General features: G+C 42.1%; 1 protein-coding gene across 5 annotated transcripts in view; it reads right to left on the reverse strand.

Annotated features, from left to right (window-relative positions):
• The window catches only part of usp47 (ubiquitin specific peptidase 47), a 186,232-nt gene that overhangs the window by 68,244 nt on the left and 99,754 nt on the right, over positions 1 to 18,234 (reverse strand). For 4 of the 5 annotated variants that reach the window (XM_068046694.1, XM_068046695.1, XM_068046693.1 and 1 more), the window contains 5 exons: positions 8,423 to 8,536; positions 7,514 to 7,664; positions 2,473 to 2,569; positions 582 to 727; positions 393 to 472 (listed from right to left, as the gene is read on the reverse strand). In XM_068046694.1, the coding sequence (XP_067902795.1) occupies positions 393 to 472; positions 582 to 727; positions 2,473 to 2,569; positions 7,514 to 7,664; positions 8,423 to 8,536 (588 nt within the window). Of the gene's footprint in view, positions 1 to 392; positions 473 to 581; positions 728 to 2,472; positions 2,570 to 7,513; positions 7,709 to 8,422; positions 8,537 to 18,234 lie in introns of those variants that run through there. The other variant, XM_068046696.1, reaches the window with a different exon arrangement.

Raw genomic sequence — 18,234 nt, forward strand, 5'->3', positions numbered from 1 at the left:
CTACTCTCTGTTTTCTGTTAACCAGTTCTCAATCCAGACCAGTATATTACCCTCAATCCCATGTGGTCTAATTTTGTTTGCTAACCCCGTGTGGGACGTTATCAAAAGCCTTCTGAAAATCCAAATACAACACATCCACTGGTTCTCCTTCATCTATGCTACAAATAACATCCTCAAAAAATTCCAACAGGTTTGTCAAACATGATTTTCCTTTCATAAATCCATATTGACTCTGCCCAATTATATAATTATTTTCTAAGTGTCTAGCTATCCCATCCTTTATAATAGATTCTAACATTTTCCCTACTACTGATGTCAAACTAACAGGTCTGTAATTCCAAGTAAGGCTGGATGTTTCAGATGATAATCAATTAAAATGAATGTGGAATTACCTGTTCAGTTTGCTTCCATTTCTGTTCCAATGCATCAAACATGACCCTGCACAACTCTTGAACATCGTGCTGCTGCCAGGCTAGTAAGAGGGTAACGGTAGTAATTAGACCTTAATAAACCACATTAAAAGTATATTTGTCCCTTACAGCTCACACCTAAAGAGAAAATTAGCCCCAAAATCCGCTAACCTTCACTGCTATCCCAGCCAAAGCTTCGGGTCACATCTGTTGTTTCCACTGCTCTTTTCTTACTAGTTTGTAACAAGACGAACAATCTTTGGAGTTGATACGGAATGCTGATCACTGGATCTTCCTCGCATTCTTCAAACTCCCACCTGTAAATACATTGATACAGGAATAATTCATAATGTACTGGAACAAAACTCCATACATCCAATAGAAAATTAACAGTTAAAAATTACAAGGCCAAAATATTCAGGGCTCAGAGCTCATCCTCTTATGAGACAGCAGCCAAGGAACTCCACAATACTGCTAGCTGAAGGGTTACTGATAAAAGATACAGTTCTAGGTAAGTGCTGATCAAGTATAATTATGACATTCACGTTAACCATAAATACAGTTTGATCAATAAATTTGTTGAGACAGAATAAATACATGCTGCTTTATGAGATGATGCAGTCTGGTGTGGTCATCTCTGGGTCCAAGCTAGGATTACGGCTGAGACTTGGTCTCGCAGGATCCAATATTATAAATTTAACAATTACATGCCCTCAAAAGGTAGTAGAACACAGCAGTTTTCCTCCTTTCTTCCTCTTCCAGACAGTTTACTGGACATTGATAAATGGTCAGTTTAAAGCAGGGATATCAAAACTGCATGTTGTCGGGCATCTCTGGTCCCACGGCCCTGAAAACTGGCCATTATAGCCCAAATAAGATTGTTCTATTTGCCTGTCTAAACTAAAACCTTCTGCACTTCCGGGGACCGTATCCCTCTATTCCCATCCTATTCATGTATTTGTCAAGATGCCTCTTAAACGTCGCTATCGTACTTGCTTCCACCACCTCCCCTAGCAGCAAGTTCCAGGCACTCAGTACCCTCTGTGTAAAAAACTTGCCTCGCACATCCCCTCTAAACTTCGCCCCTCACACCTTAAACCTATGTCCCCTAGTAACTGACTCTTCCACCCTGGGAAAAAGCTTCTGACTATCCACTCTGTCCATGCCACTCATAACTTTGTAAACCTCTATCATGTCGCCCCTCCACCTGCGTGGTTCCAGTGAAAACAATCTGAGTTTATCCAACCTCTCCTCATAGCTAATGCCCTCCAGACCAGGCAACATCCTGGTAAACCTCTCCTGTACCCTCTCCAAAGCCTCCACGTCCTTCTGGTAGTGTGGCGACCAGAATTGCACGCAATATTCTAAGTGTGGCCTAACTAAGGTTCTGTACAGCTGCAGCATGACTTGCCAATTTTTATACTCTATGCCCCGACCGATGAAGGCAAGCATGCCGAATGCCTTCTTGACTACCTTATCCACCTGCGTTGCCACTTTCAGTGACCTGTGGACCTGTACGCCCAGATCTTTCTGCCTGTCAATACTCCTAAGGGTTCTGCCATTTACTGGATACTTCCCACCTGCATTAGACCTTCCAAAATGCATTACCTCACATTTGTCCGGATTAAACTCCATCTGCCATTTCTCCGCCCAAGTCTCCAACCGATCTATATCCTGCTGTATCCTCTGACAATCCTCATCTCCACCAACATTTGTGTCGTCCGCAAACTTACTAATCAGACCAGCTACATTTTCCTCCAAATCATTTATATACACTACAAACAGCAAAGGTCCCAGCACTGATCCCTGCAGAACACCACTAGTCACAGCCCTCCATTCAGAAAAGCACGTATTCAAGGAGCTCACGATGATTAAAGCTGGGGTACACTCTGTTCCAAACAAAGTCCAAATGCAAACCTTGATTACTAATTTGAGATACAAATCAGTGTCGTCAAAGTCTCTCGTGTTATAGCTACGGCACTGCCTCATGCTCTAACTTAGAAAGGGCTGATCACATTCTGCTTCTGGTGATGTATACAGGAATAATCAAGTGGCTCATTACCTGTACAGTGCATTCCTAAACTCAGGAGTCATGAAAAGCGTCTGCAACAAGCTGTTCAGGTAGCAGGTCATAGCTTGATTTACCAATCCAACATATCCTAGAAGAAACAGAATTTCATCAGTCATGCTTGAAATATTATTTCAACTTAACTCACTAAAAATAACTTTTCCCACAATATTTTTTTGAATTCATTCTTGGGATATTGGCATCGCCAGCAAGGCCAGCATTTATTGCCCATCTTCTTCTCCTTGTCTCGAGAGACAATGGGTAAGCACCTGGAGGTGGTCAGTGGTTTGTGGGGCAGCGCCAGGAGTGGCTATAAAGGCCAATTCTAGACTGACAGACTCTTCCACAGGTGCTGCAGATAAAATTTGTTTGTCGGGGCTGTTACACAGTTGGCTCTCCCCTTGCGCTTTTGTCTTTTTTCCTGCCAACTGCTAAGTCTCTTTGACTCGCCACACCATTGCCATATTGCCCATCACCATTACTAAAATTTTGATTGTGCACAATTGAAACATAAATCTACTTTACTAAAAACAGGTCAGGTCATTACTGCATTGTTGGCTGTGGGAGCTTGCTGTGCGCAGATTGGCTGCCACGTTTCTTAGATTACAACAGTGACTACATTTCAAAGGTAGTTAATTAGTTGCAAAGCACTTTGGGATGTCCAGAGGTTGTGAGAGGCGCCATATAAATGTAAGTCCCTCTGTCTTTCACTAAAAATTGAGACTGCTGAGTTAAACCTTAGAGAGATTGCATTTAAGAGGCAGATTTTTGACTAGTACTTTTGTTCAAAGTACTCTGCCATTTTTCGTTTTAAAATACAGACCTAGTGGCCAATTTGAAGTATTTTCTACAATTTGAAATACTAAAAATATCAAATGGGATAGTTGTCTCTCCATCTTCCTCTTCAGCCAGTCCAGTGATACAATTAATAGGATGCACGCGTTACAAAGCACATCATCGACTTCTGTGGGATTTTGAAATGGTCTGAGATTATTTCAGGGCTGCTCAATCTTGGAAAGTCATTCAACAGCTTAATATGTCGCAGTTAGTAGTTGGAAAGAATCATCTGGACTGCCAATAGCACTACCTTGCACAAATACAGACATAGCACATCCAGGCCACACAGAGACCTTCGCCGTGACACTAATTTCCACAGCAGAGAAGCCTGAGGAGCGCAATGGCAGCCGAGGGGAAAACAAAAATAATCTTGAACAACAAAGTTATTCAGAACCAGGAACTATTGATGTTGGCATTGGGGGTACAGGGGGTGGAAAGGAGAATGTAGGGCGGACTTTGAAGGAAACATGCATCCCTGCCCAGACATCCGTTCTGCTACAACTTCAGATGTACCATTTTTGTTGGGATTTTTCAAGCTCTCCGCCAATCTCGGCGGCAACCTTCAAGAACAGTATGGCACACTCGCGAGATGTGCACCGCACAGCCGCCGCAATATTTAGTGCAGCGACTCGTTTACATGGAGGAGGGGGCAGACCACCTGCCCCTGATGAGAGGGGGGGGGGCAGGCGCTCCATCCCCGGCAACGGCATCTTGCACCACCGCGATTTTTAAAGGGCTTCAAGCCTTACAAGTCTTTTCAAGTTTTAAAGAGAAATGTATGTTAGTTACATTTAAAAATCTAATAAAAAGATCGAAGGCCCTCTTCCACCCCACAATGACCAAACAATTTGTTTATTGCCGGCTCCCCCCAAAAAAAACTTTTCTTCCCATTCTGAACTTCTCCCCTCATCCCAAACTTTATTAACTTTGTCCTTCAACCCCTTCCCACCATCCTCTCAGCCAATAGTAAGAATTTTCCCCGCTCCTCCCCCTCCCCACCAGTGTTTCGCCTCGGATCTCCAAATGGAGATCCGAAGGCACGGGACTTCAGGCAACTGGCCGGAATATCGGCATGGGACAGCCGTCATGAAAAGGTGAGTAATTATTCAGTGATTAACATTTATTTAAATTCAGTTTCTGTCGCCAAGCTGTAGGTGGGCCATTACGAGGCCTCGCCATTGCTGGTAATATAGGCGGGGCCCTCCCAGCATCGCAGCCCATCGCGCGCCTCTCTCGGAAGTATTTTCCGGCCCTCCCCCTTTCCCCGCCACAAGCCCACATCGAGGAGCTGGTAAAATCCAGCCCATTGCATCCAGATTTGTCATTTCAGTGGATTTATACAGAAGTTAAGTTCAAATGTATCTCTGGACATACACATTAATGGCTCAGGCATCAGAGGATGAAATGTTTAGGGGCAAAACTGTTTTTCCTCATCAGGAATGCAATGTCATTTGCAATGGATGAAGGTTCTATGGATTCAAAAAAATAACTTTTTAACTTGAGGGGGTTCAAGAAACTCGTAACTATGTGGGTTCTTAGTTTTAACAGCCAAACACTAGATGCTTGCAATTATCCAATAGGTAAATCAATTATATTTTTTTAAGCCTTCTAGCTTTGGGGCCTTCCTCGGTTTAACAACTCATCCGTAAGCAGAAAACGTTTTTTTCACATTATTTGACTTTATGCAATATCCCAAGTGGAAACACGTATACACAGGAGAGAATATAACTTTTTTTATTAAATGATCACATGCAGCAAAACCCTTCCACCACCAGATGATGCTCATACTTTATAAATGAGACACTATGCAATTTCCATCAAGAGCACTACAGAAGTGTCTGTCAGTGCTTTTACTGGCACTAATTTTATTTGCATTACTGAATGGAAATGTCAACCTGCTGCAACTTGGAACCTTGGCATCTCTTTGCACTGAAACCAAATAGTCACCAAGTCACATGATGCATCATCCAACTACAGCTGGGTCTGGGTGTTCAGCATGCTACACTTGGATTTAAATAACTTTGTAAAGAAAATACTTGCATTTATACAGCAGCTTTCACAACTGCAAAGCACTTCACAGGCAATGACTAACGTAATTTTTGAAGTTCAGCCATTGTTGTAACGTAGGAAACGTGGCAGCCAATTGTGCACAGCAAGATCCCACAAACAGCAATATAATAATGACCAGATAATCTGTTTTTGTGATGTTGGTCAGGAGAATACGCAGAACTCCCCTTCTCTTCTTCGAAATAGTAGCCATGAATCTTTTATGCCCACCTGAAGGGGCAGAAGGGGCCTTGGTTTAACAATTTATCGGTAAGCAGAAAAAGTCTTTTTCACATGATTTGACTTTATGCAATATACCAAGTGGGAACTCTTGTATACACAGGAGAAAATAGAACCATATTAACGAAGCTTTGCAGTGTTGCATTATCAGAGCTGCCGTCTTTCAGAGGAGATATTAAACCAATGTCTGTTCAAGTGGGCATATATGATCCCACGGCACTATATGAACAGCAGGAAGTTCTTCACTCACTCCCTCCCCATCCCATGTTCTGTCCAGTATTCATCTTTCAGTCACTGCTGCCAAAATAGCTTAACTGGTCATTTATTTTATTGCTGCTCATGAATATAGCTGTTGACTGTGTGTCAAGAGTAATTTATTAGCTGTGAAGCATTTTGGGATGGCCCAAGGATGTGAAAGTTGTTATATTAAGGAATTTTTTTTTTTAAAGTCATGTGCCTCCTGGAGAATGTCACTCAAACACAGACATGGTGTTTTCTAAGCAGTGCTGTCCCAATATGACTTCATCAGGAAGCTGCAGATCCATACTGATCCAGTTAGAGGTTTAATGGGGTGAAGATTCCTCTTCCTCACTTCCAATTGCTGCTCTTGAATCCCTGTGAAAGTTAACTCCTGGATATTGCATCTTTCGATCTTGCTTCATTGTACTGACATACAGCATGCTACCCACTCACAGTATGGAAAAACCTGGCGCAGGTGGTGCTTCTGAAACAGAGTAAGAAGCTCTTTCCTATAAAGTAAAGTGAAGTTCACTGAATGTTGTAATCAAACAGCAGTATTAATAAGTCAAGGTTTCAGCTATGGAAATCAAGGCAGCATTAGGTGGAAAATATAAAGTAAATTTCTGCTTTGAAGTGAGCAAAGGTACCACACACTCATGTAGGCACATACAAAAAAAACTTGCCGATGATCCTGGTTTGTTATTTAAAACAGATCGAGAAGCAGAAAGTAGTTGAGACTGTGTATTAGGCAATGGGAAATTGTATAATTCTGCTGTTGGTACTTCATCTCCAGTCACAGCACGCCATCCAGGAACAGAACACAATCGTCAGGCTATCGTTAGGAAATAACTTCACCCACTTTCGGTACTAATAGAACCTGGCACAGGTGCAAACTGAATCTCTCTTTTCATGCCAATAACAATAATATATATCTAGCTGAAGAAACTTTAATAAATAAAGTTTTCCACGTACATGGTTGAATTTAAATGAACCAAACAATCACTTTACATGGAAGCATACCCAAGCGATGAGAATAAATATTTAACAGCTGAGAAAATATGGTCTTCCATGATTGAATTGCACCAGAAACTCAAGGTTTCTGGGAATATTCATATGGATAACCCTGATTGTTTCAAGCCCCATACCTTCATTAAAATATATAATTTTAAGCAGGATTTTCATCTAATCAGAATTGCTGAAGTCCATTTAAATATTCACGTTATTGTTCAAATTTCTTCTAAGTAACTTTTCAAAAAAGTTTGGGGCGGCACAGTGGCGTAGTGGTTAGCACCGCAGCCTCACAGCTCCAGCGACCCGGATTCAATTCTGGTTACTGCCTGTGTGGAGTTTGCAAGTTCTCCCTGTGTCTGCGTGGGTTTCCTCCGGGTGCTCCGGTTTCCTCCCACATGCCAAAGACTTGCAGGTTCATAGGTTAATTGGCCATTATAAATTGCCCCTAGTATAGGTAGGTGGTAGGGAAATATCGGGACAGGTGGGGATGTGGTAGGAATATGGAATTAGTGTAGGATTAGTATAAATGGGTGGTTGATGGTCGGCACAGACTCGGTGGGCCAAAGGGCCTGTTTCAGTGCTGTATCTCTAAAAAAAAACATACTGTGAAATAAAGGTTTTCAGACAGAGGAAGTTAGCTGTCCAAAACTCATTCACTTACCAGTTTCTGACTTTCCCAGGACAGGAGAGTACGAGTAGTTCTGACTACTATATTCTCCACAGCCCACAGTGCTTTCCCTCAGCTGAGGGCCAATAAGCCTTTCCTGAGTGCTGTCATCATGTCCACTACTTTCTGCTGTACCAGATTCATCCTGTAGAGATATAGTACACTCAAGTGACATATCTTCCTTCTGGCCTACAAATGATTAAGACTGTCAACAATGAAACAGAAGAGGAAGCATAATAATAATTAAATTATAGAAAGTAAACCATCACTGAATAAAATCAAATTGAAGATTTATTTTTAGTAATGTTTGGTTTTTACATTTTTCCATTTCATAATTAATATTTAAAACAAAGCAGTAATTCAGAAGTAAAGTTGCTGTCTTTTATCAGGTACACTCTGTTCTCCAGGCAAATGAAAGACCATACCAGTTTTAATGGAGTAGCTTTGATGCCAAGGGGACTAGGTAAAGCACTAGTTATAAATCATGTGCCTCTAACCAATAACTGCACTTTTTGATCCTCTTGTGGAATTCTTTTTCCCAGAACACGGGTATTCAAGAAAACAGTAGTTGCCAAGTAAATCTTCCCTCAGTCTCTTCCCCCAATACACACAATCTTTAACAACATAGGCAAGCTCAGAAAACATCTCACTGGGTTTCAGTGATATCGGCAATCTGCACAATTAGGTCTCTCAAGCTCTCAAAAAGCTACACATACAATGAATATTTTGAAGTCTTCGTAAGATTTCTTTGTTCGTATCAGTAGTCACAAAAACTCCAATTATATGAAGACCGTTGTTTTTTTTCCCCCCAAGAGGAGTCTACAGTAACTGGAAAAGCTGAACAAAATTCTAAAAGTTAGTCAGCTAGGAATTAAGCACTGGTGAAAGAGCAAGTCTGCCTACCGATGCAAACTGGGGCTGTTCACCATCTTTATCTGTAAGATGAAGGAAGTTTTTCTTTCCTGGTTCAAATCCAGAATCAGTGAGAGATTTTTCACTAGTGTAATCCAAGGGGCTCTGAAACAGGACAAAATAAAGTTTAGTTTAGAAAATACATGTTAAATGGTAGAACCTTAAAGGGCATGCAAGACCAGAGAGACCTAGAGGTAAATAAAAGCAAAATACTGCGGATGCTGGAAATCTGAAACAAAAACAAGAAATGCTGGAGTCACTCAGCAGGTCTGGCAGCATCTGTGGAAAGAGAAGCAGAGTTAACGTTTCGGGTCAGTGACCCTTCTTCGGAACTCCTAGAGGTACTTGTGAACAAATTTTTGAAAGTGGCACAACAGGTTAAAGCAGTTAAAGTATATAAGACAGATTACAAATTTACAAATAAAGACAGAGTACAAAAGCCAGGAAATGCTAAACCTATATAAAGCACTAGTTCGGCTCCAGCTGGAATATTGTGTCCAATTCTTTTGGAAGGACATGAAGACTTTAGAATGAGTACAGAAGATATTTTCAAGATTGGTCCTCGGGATAAGAGTTATGTGGATATATGGGAGAAGCTGGAGCTGTTCTCATTACAGCAGAAAAGGCTAAGAGGGGATTTAATAGAGGTATTTAAAATCATGAAGAGTTTAGATAGAGTAAATAAAAACTGTTTCCTACAGCTGAAGGGTCAATAACCAGAGGAGACAGATTTAAGGTAACTGGCAAAAGAACCAGAGGCTACATGAGGGAAAAACTTTTTTATACAATGAGTGGCTGAGTTTTGAAATAAGAACATTAGAAATGGTAATGTGACCTTAAATGGGTTGAAGCTTTATTTACACACAGACTGCTTGTTAGTGACTCATCGACTTAATGGCAGTACGCTTAAAAAGTCAACACTTTGAAAATCTAACTTATGTACTGTATCTACACATTCTGTTGAAACTGTGCTATCAATTCTTAAATCCATATCAAATGTTCATCTAGATATGTGAACAGATAATTGTAAGGAGGCTTGAGAAAGAACTGACTTATAAAACTGTCACATGATGGTGTTTTAAAATGAGGAGGTGATGTACTTTAAAAGGTTGCCTATGCAGTGACTGAAACACGAACAGGTTTTGATAAAATGGATACAAAGAGAATGTTTCCACTTATCGGGAAGAGCAAAACTAGAGGCCATCAATACAAGGCAATTTATAAGAAATTTTAGCTGAAGAATGGTGACAATGTGGACCACACCACCACAGGGAGTGGTTGAAGCAAACAGTATAAGATGCAGCATTTAACACAGCTCACCAATGCTCAGTTTCTGGTCCGTCAGGGCCACTCAGCTCCTGATCACATTACAGCCTTGGTCCAAACATGAGCAAAAGAGCTAAACTCAAGAGGTGAGGTGAGAGTGACTGCCCTTGATATCAAAGCAGCATTTGACCAAGTGTGGCATCAAGGAGCCCTAGCAAAATTGAAGTCAATGAGAATCAGGGAAGAAAACTCTCCACTGGTCGTAGTCATACCTTGTACAAAGGAAGATGGCTGTGGCTGTGGCTGTTGGAAGCCAAATATTTCAGCCCAAAGACTGCACAATGTTCAGCACCATTTGTGACTCCTCAGATACTGAAGCAGCACATGCCCAGATTAAGCGAGACCCGGACAACAGTGCTGTTAGGAAGCGAGTGCCAGGATTTTGCCCCAGCGTTGTGAAGGAACGGTGACATAGTTCCAAGTCAGGGTGATGTGTTGTTTGGAGGGGAACTTGCAGGTGGTGATGTTCCCATGCTCCTGCTGCCCTGTCCTTCTCGGTGGTAGAGGTCGCGGGTTTGGAAGATGCTGTCAAAGGAACCTTGGTGAGTTGCTGCAATGCCTCCTATAGATGGTACACACTGCTCCATTGTGCATCAGTGGCAAAAGGAGTGAATGTTGAAAGTGGTGGATGTGGTGCCTTGTCTTGGATGGTGTCGAGCTTGAGTGCTATTTGAGCTGCACCCAGCCAGGCAAGTGGAGAGTATTCCATCACAGTCCTGACTTGTGCCTTGTAGATGGTGGACAGGCATTGGGGGATAGGAAGCAAGTTGCTCGCTGTAGAATTCCTAGCCTCTGACCTGCTCTTGTAGCCACAGTATATGCGTCCAGTTCAGCTTCTGGTTAATAATAACTCCCAACATGTTGATAGTGTGGAATTCTTAACTGGAAGACCGGAGAGGCAGTGGACGTGGGAGGAATCGCACTGAGAGAGGCACCTATAAATCAAGACCTGGGCTCGAGGCCCACACTTGGCTGGAAGACCGGAGAGGCAGTGGACCTGGGAGGAATTGCACCAGGAGAGGCACCTATAAATCAAGACTGGCGCTCAAGGCCCATACTCACCTGGAAGACCAGAGAGACAGGCTGGCTGGAGGTCGGCACGTACTAGGTTTGAAGGAAGAGTGGAAAAAAAAAATCTAACAGTGACATCACAGGAAAGCCGTAAGCTGATTGGTTGGTGAGTAACTGCTGTTACAGTGCCTGTAAATAGCTGGAAAATCAGAAAAATAAGTAGTTCCTGTTTTAACCCTCAAATAGCTATTTAGAAGTGATAAGGTTAGTATTACTAAGGTTTTTAGTTAGTGTAATTTATTACTAATTAGAAATTGCTGCTTGGACAAAGTGTGAAGCTGAGAGTTTGGTGTGTAAGGGAGTTCAGTGACAATGGGAAGGAGGCGCTCCTTTGTCTCTTTTCCTTTTTTTGCCTTTTCAGGCTCCACTATTTGGTTCTAACGTAGGTAGAGGGGAAGAAGCTGATTGGTGAGTAACTGGTAAGCCATTCTACTTATTATAAATACACTAACAATAATTAGTTTATAAAGTTAAGGTATGGCAGGGCCGAGTGGAATGTGCCTGCTGTGGTATGTGAGAAGTCGTGGACACACCATGTGTCCTTGACAAACACATCTGCAGGAAGTGCCACCAATTGCAGAAGCTTGAACTCTGAGTTCTGGAACTCAAGCGGGGGCTGGAGTCACTGTGGTGCATCCGCGAGGCAGAGAACCACGTGGATAGCACATTCGGGGGGGGCGCGGTCACACCACAGGCAGAGGGAACAGGTGACTGCCAGGCAGTCTAAGAGAACCAGGCAGGTAGTGCAGGAGTTCCCTGAGTCAGTCAATCTCGCTTGCTAACCGTTTTTCATTTTGAACACTGGTGAGAGCGATGGTTCCTCAGAGGAGAGCAGCAAGAGCTAAATCCTTGCACCACAGGTGGCTTAGCTGCAGAGGAGGGGAAAGAGAGTGGAAGGGCAATAGTGATAGTTGATGCGTTAGTTAAAGCAACAAGGTGTTTCTGCAGCCACAGACGTGACACCAGGATGGCATGCTGCCACTTGGTGCCAGGGTCAATGATGTCACAGGACATGCTTCTGGGGGAGGGTGCACAGCCAGAGGTCGTAGTCCACATTGGTACCAACGACATAGGTAAGAGAAGGGATGAGGTCCTGAAAACAGAGTTTAAGGAGTTAGGAAAGAAATTAAAAAAGGGACCTCAAAAGCAGTAATTTCAGGATTACACCCAGTGCCACGTGCTAGTGAGCATCGGAATAGCAGGATTAAGCAATTTAACACGTAGCTGGAGAATTGGTGCAGGAGGGAGGGCATTAGATTTCTGAGCCATTGGTATCAGTCTGGGGTAGGTCGGAACTGTACAAGATGGACAGGTTGCACCTTAGCATGACCGGGACCAACACAGGAAGATTCCTTGCAGGAAGATTTGCTAGTGCTGTTGGAGAGGGTTTAAACTAAATTGTCAGGGGGTTGGGAAACTAAGAGGGAGCTCAGATTGGAGGAAAGTAAAACTGGTAACAGGAAGTAGAAAAGTAGTAAGCGAAATTGGAAGGCAGACAAGATGAAGGCAAACCTCAATTAGGATCGGAATAAGGAATAATGTTAATACAAGGTTAAGGGCACTCTATCTGAATGTACGTTGCATTCGCAATAAGGTAGATGATCTGAAGGCGCAAAGAGAGGTAAATGGGTATGATTTAATTGCCATTATGGAGACGTGGTTACAGGGTGACCAGGACTGGGAACTGAATATTCAAGAATATTCGTCATTTAGGAGGGATAGGCGGAGGGGAAAAGGAGGTGGGGTAGCACTGTTAATAAGGGATGAGAACAGTACATTAGTGAGAGAGGATCTTTGATCGAAGGGGCAATATGTAGAATCAGTTTGGGTGCAGTTAAGAAACAGCAAGAACCAGAGCACACTGATTTAAGGCGATTGTCTGAAAAAGTAAAGGGGACATGAAGAAAAACTTTTTTACGCGAGTGGTTAGGATCTGGAATGCATTGCATGAGTGTGCGCTGGAGGCAGATTCAATCAGGGACTTCAAAAGAGAATTAGACAATTATCGGAAGGAAAAAAATTTGCAGGGCTACAGGAAAAAGGCAGGGAAGTGGGACTAGGTGAATTGCTCTTGCAGAAAGCTGGCATAGACACGACGTGCTGAATGGCCTCCTTCTGTACTGTAATTATTCTATAATTCTAAGCAAGGGGCAGCAAACATTGGTGAGAGTTGTTCATAGGCCATCAAACTGTAGTGGTAGTGTTGGGCACGGTATAAATCAGGAAATTAGAGCTGCATGTAGCAGAGGCAAGACGGTAATAATGGGCAGCTTTAATTTACATATAGATTAGATAACCTTAACTAGCACTAATGCTGCGGAGGATGAATTCCTGGAGTGTGTATGAGATGGGTTTCTGGAGCAGTACGTTGAAGAACCAACTAGGGACCGGGCTATTTTAGATTTAGTATTATGTAATGAGAAAGGGCTAATTAATAACCTTGCTGTAAAGGAACCGTTAGGAAATAGTGACCACAATATGATAGAATTCCATATTAAGTTTGAAAGAGATATAGTTCATTCTGAAACTAGGGTCGTAAATCTGAACAAAGGAAACGGTGAAGGTATGACTGGCAAGCTGGTGATGGTGGACTGGGAAAATACATTACAAGATTTGACAGTAGACAGGCAATGGATAGTATTTAAAGTAATATTACATGGTTTACAACAAATATACGTTCCTCTACAACACAAAAACCCAACAGGAAAGGTGAATCAACCATGGCTAATAAAAGTTAAAGATTGTATTAGGTCAAAGGAAGTGACTTATAAGGTCACCAGAAAAAGTGGTAAGCCTAAGGATTGGGAGCAATTTAGAGTCCAACAAAGGAGGACCAAGAGACTGATAAAGAAAGGGAAAAGTCATTGAATCATAGAGAGATACAGCACCCTTCGGCCCAATGAGTCGGCGCCGACCAGCAACCACCCATTTATACTAATCCTACATTAATCCCATTTTTCCCTCTCACATCCCCACCTTCCCTCAATTCTCCTACTACCTACCTCCACTAGGGGCAATTTTTACAATGGTCAATTTACCTATCAACCCGCAAGTCTTTGGCATGTGGGAGGAAACCGGAGCACCCGGAGGGAACCCACGTGGTCACAGGGAGAACTTGCAAACTCCGCACAGACAGTACCCAGAACCGAACCCGGGTCACTGGAGCTGTGAGGCTGCGGTGCTAACCACTGCGCTGCTGTGCACCCATTCATAAGAGATTATGAATGCAAGCTAGCTGGGAACATAAAGGAGGACTGTAAAAGCTTCTTTAGGTATGTGAAAAGGTAAAAATGAGCAAGGAGGAATGTGGGTCCAGTGCAGGCGGAGACAGGAGAGTTTGTGGTGGTAAAGGAGGAAATGGAGGAGAGACAAAACAATTACTTTGTGTCTGGCTTCATGGAGGAAGACACAGAAAATCTCCCAGAATTACTAGGGAACAGAGGGACTTATAAAAAAGGTGATCTGAAAGTAATTCGTATCAATAAAGATGGAGTACTCGAAAAATTAATTGGATTGAAAGTTGATAAATCCCCTGGACCAGATGAGCTACATCCCAGAGTATTGAAGGAGGTGGCTATAGAAATAGTGGATGCATTGGTGGTTATCTTTCAGAATTCTATAGATTCTGGAAGGGTTCCTGCAGACTGGAAAGTAGCAAATGTAACCCCACGTTTTAAGAAGGGAGCGAGAGAGAAAACGGAGAACTACAGAACTGTTGGTTTGACATCAATAGTAGGGAAAAAGTTAGAATCTATTATAAAGGATACTGGACATGGAAAATAATGATATGATTGGGCAGAGTCAACATGGATTTGCGAAAGGGAAACCATGTTTGACGAACCTGTTGGGAGTTTTTTGAGAATGTTACTTGTAGCATAAAGGAGAACCAGTTGATGTGGTGTATTTGGATTTTCAGAAGGCTTTTGAGAAGGTCCCACAAAGGAAGTTAGTGAACAAAATTAGAGCACATGGAATTGGGGGTAATATACTGGCATGGATTAAGGATTGGTTAACAGGCAAAAAACAGAGTAGGAATAAACGGGACATTCTCGCATTGGCAGGTTGTGACCAGTGGGGTACTGCAAGAATCAGTACTTGAGCCCCAGCTGTTCACAATATATATCAATGATTTGGATGTGGGGCCAAATGTAATATTTCCAAGTTCACGGATAACACAAAACTAGGCGGGAATGTATGTTGTGAGGAAGATGCAAAGCAGCTTCAAGACGATTTGGATAGACTTAGTGAGATGGCAAGAATGTGGCAGATGGAATATAATGCGGAAAAGTGTGAGGTTATCCATTTTGCTGGGAGGAACAGATGTGCAGAGTATTTCTTAAATGGTAAGAGATTAGAAAGTGTAGATGTACAAACGGACCTGGATGCCCTCGTCAATAAATCATTGAAAGCTAATATGCAGTGCAGCAAGCAATTAAGGAGGCTAATGGTATGTTAGCCTTTATCGTAAGACATTTGAGTAGAGGAATATTGAAGTCTTGCTTCAGGTATATAGAACCTTGGTTAGACCGCACTTGGAATACTGTGTACAGTTTTGGTCCCTTACCTTCGGAAGGATATTATTGCCATGGAGGGAGTGCAATGAAGGTTCATCAGACTTGTTCCCAGGATGGCAGGACTGTCCTATGAAGAGAGATTGGGGAAACTGGGCCTGTATTCTCTAGAGTTTCGAAGCACGAGAGGTGATCTCATTGAAACCTTCAAAATACTTAAAGGGATAGACAGGGTAGATGTGAATAGGATGGTTCTTCTGGTTGGTGAGTTTAGAACAAGAGGACACAGTCTCAGAATAAGGGGTAGGCCATTTAAGACTGAGAAGATGAGGAATTTCTTTACTCAGAGGATGGTGAATTCGTGGAATTCTCTATCCCAGAGCCATGTAGAAGCTCAATCATTGAGCATGTTCAAGACAGAAATCGATAGATATCTGGATCCCAATGACATCTAGGGATATGGGTTTAGCGGGGAAAATAGCTTAGTGGTAGATGATCAGCCTGATCTGTTTGTTTAGCGATGCAGGCTTGATGGGCCAAATGGCCTATTCCTGCGCCTATTTCCTATGATCCAGCGATGGTAATGCCATTGAACATCAAGGGCAGATGGTTAGATTCTCTACTGTTTGAGATGGTCATTGCCTGGCACTTGTGTGGCGCAAATGTTACTTGCCACTTATCAACCCAAGCCTAAATGTTGTCCAGGTCTTGCTGCATATGGACACAGGCTGCTTCAGTATCTGAGGAGTCGCAAATGGTACTGAACATTGTGCAATCATCAGTGAACATCCCCACTTCTGATCTTATGATGGAGGGAAGGTCATTGATGAAGCAGCTGAAGGTGGTTGGGTCTAGGACACTACCATGATGAATTCCTGCAATGATGTCCTGGGACTGAGAATTTTGACCACCAACAACCTCCAAGAACTGACTACGATGAATTGGGTAGATTAAAAGATATGGTGGTAAATGAACAGTGGGAAACCTTTAAAGAAACAATACAAAATTTTCAACAAAAACTCAGCCAGAAAGACCCATCCGTAGCTCACCTAGGAAGTTAAGAATAGTATTAGCCTAAAAGAAAAGACGTACAATGTTGCAAAACAAAGTAGCAAGTTTAAGGATTGGGAGTTTTCGAAACCAAAGGGCCACCAAAAAGTTGATTTTAAAAAAAGGAAAAAAATAGAATGAAAGTAAACTAGCCAGTAACATAAAAACAGATAGTAAGAGCTTTCATAGGTATATCAAAAGGAAGAGAGTAGCTAAAGTAAACATTGGTCCCTCAGAAACAGAGATAGAGACAGAAGAAATCATCATGGGGAATGAGGAAATGGCAGAGTCACTGAACAAATATTTTGTGTCTGTCTTCACAGTAGAAGACACAAGTTCCAAACCAGAAATAGACAGTAACCTATGGGCTAAAAAGAATGAGGAAATTAAGGAAATTAATAGAGAAAAAGTATTGGAGAAATTTAAGGGACTAAAATGTGACAAATCTCCAGGACCTGATGGCCTACATCCTAGGGTTCTAAAAGAGGTAGCTGCAAATATAATGGATAAGCTAGCTATGATTTTCCAAAATTCCTTGAATTTGGAAATGGTCCCATCAGATTGTAAGTTGGCAAATGTTACACCGCTTTTACAGAAAGGAGGGAGAGAGAAAACAAGGACCTACAGGCAAGTTAGCCTATCAGTCGTTGGGAAAATGCTGGAATCTATTAAGTCTTAATGCAATTAGAAAAGCACACTATGATTATAACAAGTCAAATCCTGTTTGACAAACTGATTAGAGTTTTTTTTGAGGATGTAACTGGTAGGGTAGATAAAGGGGAACCAGTAGATGAAGTATACCTGGATTTCCAAAAGACATTCGATAAGGTGCAAAACAAAAGGTTAATTGGCAAGATAAGGGCTCATGGAGTTGGGGGTGATATATTAGCATGTATAGAGGATTGGTTAACAGACAGGAAGCAACGAGTGGGCATAAACAAAGAATTTTCCAGTTGGCAGGCCATAAATAGTGGAGTGCTGCAAGGACCATTGCTGGTGCCTCAGCTTTTGAAATCTATATCAATGACTTAGATGAAGAGACAGAGAGTAATGCACTTAAGTTTGCTGATGATACAAAGGTAGGTGGAAAGGTAAGCTGTGGGGAGGACACAGAGAGGTTGCAAAGAGACACAAGAGCAAAATACTGCGGATGCTGCAACGACAGCAGGAAGTGCCAGATATACTCAGCAGGTCTAGCAGCATCTGTGTGGAGAGAAACAGAGTTAATGTTTCAGGTCTGTGACCCTTCATCAGAACTGGCAAAAGTTAGAAACGTAACAGTCTTTGAGCAAGCGAAAGAGGAGAGCAGGGGAAGAACAACATGAAGGACTGTGATAGGACGGAGGGGGGAGAGATTAAATGACAGATGTCATGGAACAGATTGCAAACAGAGTGCTAAATAGTTGCAGTGAAAGACAAAGCACGAGACCAGAGAGCTGTTCATTATTCTCAAAGCAGAATAATGAACAGCTCTGTCCAAAAGAAAAAACATGAAAAATCAGTTTAAGACTAGCACATGGTTAAAAAGTAATTTTAAAAAAGAAATATATATATATAAATAAATGAATAAAATAAAGAGAGACAAAAAATAATGGAGCTCATGGTCTGAAATTATTGAACACAATATTGAGTCCAGAAGGCTGTAGAGTGACTAGTTAAAAGATGAGGTGCTGTTGTTCGAGCTTGCGCTGATGTTCACTGGAACACTGCAGCAGGCCGAGGACAGTAATGTGGGCATGAGAACAAGATGGTGAATTAAAATGGCAAGAAAACGGAAGCTCAAGATCATGCTTGTGGACTGAGTTGAGGTGTTCTGCAATGTGGACACCCAATCTGCATTTGGTC

This window comes from Heterodontus francisci, chromosome 14, assembly GCF_036365525.1.
Source record: "Heterodontus francisci isolate sHetFra1 chromosome 14, sHetFra1.hap1, whole genome shotgun sequence".
Classification (NCBI taxonomy): Eukaryota; Metazoa; Chordata; class Chondrichthyes; order Heterodontiformes; family Heterodontidae; genus Heterodontus; species Heterodontus francisci.